Source organism: Melopsittacus undulatus, chromosome 6, assembly GCF_012275295.1.
Source record: "Melopsittacus undulatus isolate bMelUnd1 chromosome 6, bMelUnd1.mat.Z, whole genome shotgun sequence".
Lineage (NCBI taxonomy): Eukaryota > Metazoa > Chordata > Aves > Psittaciformes > Psittaculidae > Melopsittacus > Melopsittacus undulatus.
Genome location: NC_047532.1, coordinates 24,711,879 through 24,718,292, shown reverse-complemented (window position 1 = coordinate 24,718,292; position 6,414 = coordinate 24,711,879). Strand labels below are relative to the sequence as shown.

Here is a 6,414-nt window from a genome sequence, read left to right as displayed (position 1 = left end):
TTGCTGGTCATTACTGATGACTTAGATGAATTCACAGCTGCTCTGGTGTGGCAGCCTGGTCCAGGCTCTTTAAATTACACTGGGTAGGAGTCACAAGTAACTATTCTTACGATCTTGGCCACAGGAGTAACTTGACCAGTCTAAAATAATTTACAGGCCACTTGCCCTTCAAACTGGCCTTGCTATGAGCTAGTATATTAATTTCAAACTCCTAACCTGCTCATAGCAGTTTAGTTTTTGTATTCTCACTGAAACGATGGGAAGCAGACCTGAATTCATATCCATTCCACAGCTCTAGCAAACTACTCCCGTGTCTGAAATGCAACACCTTCACTTCCTATATATCCTTCTAGAAGATAAATTATCATTCTGGGAAAAAAAAATGCCCTGTGCAAGATGTTTTTTTAAAGAGTAATTTATTAGAAAGTCCTCTACAAACTCGTTTCAGCACTGGGGATGCATGTACTAGAGAGGCAGAAGAATCTGAAACATGGCAGTTGCCCATAACTGAGATTGCTGCTGTCTGTCCAGGGGCAGTCCTGGGCTCCATGCCCACATATGCATGACATGACTGGAGCTAGAACAAGAGCTCCTGCTTGAGGTAAGGAGGGTTTTACAAGGAATTTGCTACATGCTTATTGCATGTTCATGTATAAAATATAGAAGGGACTATACAGGATGAAGGGGAGGAGCAGACACAATCACAAGGACATCAGCACCATGCTGGACTCAGAATACGTGAGATCAAAGTAGTTACTGGAAGGTGATGTAGGGGAGTGAACCAAGAGAGCAGGATCTAAGAGTTTTCCCTTAGGTCTAAAAGAATAACCTGTATAAAGTTTTATTTCCAGAGTTCTTCCAAAGGTTTATTCTGAACCTCCTGCATGGTTTTCTCTGCAATGGACTTGATTTCTCTGTGCAAGTCTTCTATGTTTTTTGAAGCATCCATTACCTGTTGCCAGGACAAAAAATACAGAAACATGTTCTTCAGTTAATGATACCAAGTAAGAAAAATTCACCTTGCTGCTGTCTGCTCCCTCCATAACTCAATGTGGATACTATTCATCAGCAGTGAAAGGAGTTCATTACACATCCTGTTTTATATAGTTTCTGGAGTGGAATTAGAAAAATCTATTTTATTTAGGAATAAACATGTAAGAAGTAGATGGGCTGGATGAAGGGAAACAGAAGAAACTGCTGCTGCTGTGTGTTGTTTGCTGACAGTCTTTGAGGCATGGGATATAAAAGCACATAAACATTCTTCATCCTGTACTGTAGTCCCTGAGAAACATCCACCCATGATAGTAGAACCTCTAAAAATCCATCATGTGATGTCCCAGTTTCAGATTTGCTGTTTTTTAACTACTAGAAGTTAAGGGCAGTAAAGGTGGTAGAGCTGAGAAAGCTGTCAGCTTGAAAACATGATGCTGGTGTTCCCAGGCTGACATTTGAAGACCAGCAACCATCACTCCCATGCAGTTGAGGGAGTGACTGAGGTGTAGAAAGGATTTGGTGAAGAGATGTAGAAATGTAATTATAGACTGGTCAGCCTTATCTCCGTCCCTGGAAAGGTGATGGAACAACTTATTCTTGATTCCATCTCTAGGCATATCAAGCATGAGGGGGTTATTAAGAACAGCCAACATGGTTTTATGAGGGGGAAGTCATGTTTGACCAACCTTACAGCCTTCTATGAGGAAGTGACTAGGTGGAGGGATGATGGTAGAGCCGTAGATGTGGTTTTTCTTGATTTCAGTAAGGCATTTGATACTGTCTCCCACAGCATCCTCATAGATAAGCTAAGAAAGTGTGGGCTTGACGATCAGGTAGTGAGGTGGATCAAGAACTGGTTGAAAGGAAGAAGGCAGAGAGTTGTGGTCAATGGGGCAGAATCTAGCTGGAGGTCTGTGACTAGCGGAGTCCCTCAGGGGTCGGTGCTGGGACCAGTGCTGTTTAATATTTTCATCAACGACCTGGATGAGGGAACTGAGTGTACCCTCAGCAAGTTCACTGATGACACTAAACTGGGAGGAGTGGCTGACACACTAGAAGGCTGTGTTGCCATTCAGTGAGACCTGGACAGGCTGGAGAGTTGGGCAGGGAGAAACTTGATGAAATTCAACAAGGGCAAGTGTAGAGTCTTGCATCTGGGGAAGAACAACCCCATGTACCAGTACAGGTTGGGGGTTGACCTGCTGGAAAGGAGTGAAGGGGAAAGGGACCTGGGGGTCCTGGTGGATAGGAGGATGACCATGAGCCAGCAATGTGCCCTTGTGGCCAAGAAGGCAAATGGCATCCTAGGGTGCATTAGAAAGGGTGTGGTTAGTAGGTCAAGAGAGGTTCTCCTCCCCCTCTACTCTGCCTTGGTGAGGCTGCATCTGGAATATTGCATCCAGTTCTGGGCCCCTCAGTTCAAGAAGGACAGGGAATTGCTTGAAAAAGTCCAGCGCAGAGCCACAAAGATGATTAAGGGAGTGGAACACCTCCCTTATGAGGAGAGGCTGAGGGAGCTGGGTCTCTTTAGCTTGGAGGAGACTGAGGGGTGACCTCATCAGTGTTTACAAATATGTAAAGGGTGGGTGTCAGGATGATGGAGCTAGGTTTTTTTCAGTGATATCCAGTGACAGGACAAGGGGCAATGGGTGTAAACTGGAGCATAGGAGGTTCCATGTTAACATCAGGAAGAACTTCTTTACTGTAAGAGTGCCAGAGCACTGGAACAGGTTGCCCAGGGGGGTTGTGGAGTCTCCTAGGTTGGAGATATTCAAGGCCCGCTCGGACAAGTTCCTGTGTGAGGTACTCTAGGTTACCCTGCTCTTACAGGGGGGTTGGACTAGATGATCTTTCGAGGTCCCTTCCAACCCTTGGGATTCTGTGATTCTGTGTGCAGATTTATCACAGTGACCTCTGCAATGCTGGCCCACATGACACTGCTGAGGAACAGCAGCTGTGAGGATACACAATAAATAGACTTTGTGATTAAATGGTAGCACAGACAGCATCACACCTTTGTGCTCACACAATATCCTCCAGTTATTTGTATAACCAAACTAGGTTTCATGCTGTTTCAGAGGGTTCTTTGGCAATATCTGTTATACTAACTGAGGGGCAAAGAGACAGGAATGCTAACTATACTTTTAACGTGCACTGAAACTGGATTTCTACACTTATTTCAGGGACACCTCTTCACCATCTATGCTGCTATTTATCTGTTTGACAGTTGTGCACTTTGGGATATTGTACACAGATGTGTTGCTTTAAGTGAAAATTCCTCTCAAGAGATAGATAGCCAGTTTCCCTTTAAGAGAACAACTTCCATAAAGCTCTTTCAGAAAATAAATCAACCAAATAAAAACCTTCCCCCACCCCAACAGGGTGTTAGGGTTATTCCCTCACCTTCCAGTTTAATGTCTTATCTGTCATCAGATGATAGAAGGACTGTAGAACTTTCTCTTGGAAGGAGCTGTTCTCGTAACGTTCATTTCCAAAGTTCCCTCGTTTTGCTGCTTCTTCTGGGTGTAACTGAAGAAACAGAATCAGATCTGGCTTTGGGAGTCCAATGTCAGGCTGTTTGCACCACTCCAGGCAGAAGTTCTGTCCCAAACAGAAGATAACCAAGTTTGAGGTGAAAGAAAGAAATCCAAAGAAGGTAAAGCAGCAGGTTAGCCAAACAGTGGGGTGGGAAAGGCACAGGCAGAAAAGAGAGGAGCTGCAGCCTGAAACACTAAGCACAGGCTACAAACGGAAAAGGTGATATCCCAGCTTACCATGTGAGAACCTGGGGGGCCAGGTTTTGCTAAGTGCTGTGTACCTCTCATGATCATTTAAGTCGGACACACTAAAGATTTTAACATCTCTTCTGCAGAGCCTATCAGAGCAAAATACCAAGTCATATTCTGAGTCTCCACACAGCTGTTACCAGTCCAAAACTTGTGGTAAGTCCAAAAGCAAGCTGCTCCCAAATTCACTGCACGGCTTCAGTGTACATCTTTCTGAGCCCAGTGTGAGGTCAAGGGAGAGGATTCCCCCCCTCTACTCTGCTCTTGTGAGAAACTCCCTGCAGTCCTGTGTCCAGCTCTGGGGGCAACAACACAAGAGGGACATGGAACTGCTTGAGTGAGTCCAGAGGAGGCCATGAAGGTGCTGCAAGGGTTGGAGCAGCTCTGCTCTGGAGACAGGCTGAGAGAGCTGGGCTTGTTCAGCCTGGAGAAGGCTCCAGGGATACCTTAGAGCAGCTTCCAGTGGGGAACTGAACGGGGAATGGCTTTATGCTGTCAGAGGGGAGATTTCAATTAGATATGAGAAAGAAATTCTTCACTATGAGGGTGCTGAGGCCCTGGCACAGGTTGCTCAGAAAAGCTGTGGCTGCCCCATCCCTGGCAGTGGTGGGGCCAGGCTGGACAGGGTGTGGAGCAGCCTGGTCTAGTGGAAGGTGTCCCTGCCCATGGCGGGGGTTGGAACTGGATGAGCTTTAAAAAGTCCCTTCCAGCCTAAACCATTCTGTGGGTGTACGAGATACAGAGAGAAGTAGGAGCTACTGCAGGTCTCACTCACCTCCTTGGCACTTGTGAAGGCCACTCCAGAAAAGGCGTATCTGTCAACTACAAGTGTGATCCCCTTATGCAGTTTCTCTTTCATCAGTGGTCTGAAAACAATGTGGTAGAGAAAAGTTACACTCCTTCATAGTAATACAAATGAAAGGAAGCTCATGAGGCTGCTGATTCCCTGTTAATATATGTCACCATTAACAGTGACCATCAGTCATGTCAGGGTTATCTGTGATGCTGATTGCTTTTAAATAGCAGCTTCTAGAGCCTGAAGGGGCCTTACAGGAAATCTGGAGATTTTTACAAGGGCCTGTATGGAGAGGACAAGGAGGAACAGCTTTAAGCTGACAGAGGGGAGATTGAGATTAGATACAAGGAAGAAATTCTTCACTGTGAGGGTGGTGAGACACTGGCACAGGTTGCCCAGAGAAGCTGTGGCTGCCCCATCCCTGGCAGTGTTCAAGGCCAGGTTGGAAGGGGCTTGGAGCAACCTGGTCTAGTGGAAGGTGTCCCTGCCCATGGCAGGGGGTTGGAACTGGATGAGCTTTAAGGACCCTTCCAGCCCAAACTATTCTATGAGTCAATTCCTTTTTTATGTGGTTTAGTAGATTTGTGATACACTCTGCCTCAGTCAGAGAAAAGCATCCTTTATTCACAAGCATTTCTTGCAGCTCACTCATCTGCCCTATGCTTCTCAGTTTGTTTGCCACCACTGCTACAGCAAAGATTTATTATTTGTTTCTTAATTAAAACCCCTTCCAGTGTAGGTTTCCAGGTAAAAACAACAGCCAACACTGACTTCCCTAGCTCCACACAGACTCAGGAGCCAAAAGGACAGACAGCTGCTTACAGCTGAATGCAGCCTACAGCTAAATTTAAGTTTGGACATGATTCCTTAAACCATTCTGTCACTCACACGGACTTTCTTGCAAAGCAAGGTCTCTTCATTCAGGAAAAGACGTGCATCCCTATTCCAGGCTGGTACAGTCTCAAGTGCCACATTCTGATGCTGGTACAGCACTGGAAAGATCTGCATCTAATAATTCAAAAAAAACAAACTGGGGGATCCGACCTACGATTAAATCTAAAGCTGTGAGAGTTCCTGAAACTTGGAGCCTTGGGTGCCTTGGTTTAGTGTGAGGTGTCCCTGCCCATGGCAGGGGGATTGGAACTAGATGATCTTAAGGTCCTTTCCAACCCTAACTACTCTATGACTCTATGAGACATTATTTCCAGACATGCTTCCCTTGCTAAACAGGATCATACTCATACCTACTGCAAGCTAAAACCCTGGGAGGACTCAACATCAATGCAACTTTCTTTTACATCTTAAACATTATCTTTACACATGTTCCCAGCGGTTAGCAGAGAAGAGCAGGTGAATGGTGTGGTCCTCCAGGTTCTTATCCTTCACCAGGTAGGAGCTGATCAGCTGCCCAATCTCCGTCGATCTCTCTGTAGGAAAAAAGCGGGAGAAGAATCAAATGCTGCCCCAAGCTGCTCTTGCCACAGGGTTGTCCATCTGTCCGGGGAGACATGTCAGTCTGGGATCTATCCGCTTGTCACAGGTGGGACACAGTTGGTCCATCCGCGGCTGGGGGTACGTGCGTTACGGACAGGAGGAGGTCGGTGCTGAACACGCTAGAGCCCCGGCCCGGCCTAACGGGTCTCCGTCCCCCCGTCCCGGCTCCCGCGGGCGGCTGCAGGCCCCATACCCGGGAAGCGGAGCAGGTCTGCGCGGAGCCCGGCGGCTCGCAGGGCCTCCACCAGCCGGCGGCACTGCGTGCTCTTCCCGGCGCGGTCCACCCCCTCCAGCACGATCAGCGCGCCCCGCCGGCCCGCCATCGCGCGCGCTCCGCTCGCCTCG

The 6,414-nt window shown here is 47.2% G+C and overlaps 1 protein-coding gene across 1 annotated transcript; it reads right to left on the bottom strand.

Moving 5' to 3' along the window:
• Positions 1-399: 399 nt before the first annotated feature.
• On the bottom strand, positions 400-6,405 carry DTYMK (deoxythymidylate kinase). The gene is made up of 5 exons (XM_005151018.2): positions 6,263-6,405; positions 5,894-6,002; positions 4,555-4,645; positions 3,397-3,594; positions 400-952 (listed from the first exon to the last, which is right to left on the bottom strand). The coding sequence occupies exons 1-5, from the start codon at positions 6,390-6,392 to the stop codon at positions 842-844; spliced, it is 639 nt and encodes a 212-aa protein (XP_005151075.1). The 5' UTR covers positions 6,393-6,405; the 3' UTR covers positions 400-841.
• Between the last annotated feature and the right edge of the window lie 9 nt (positions 6,406-6,414).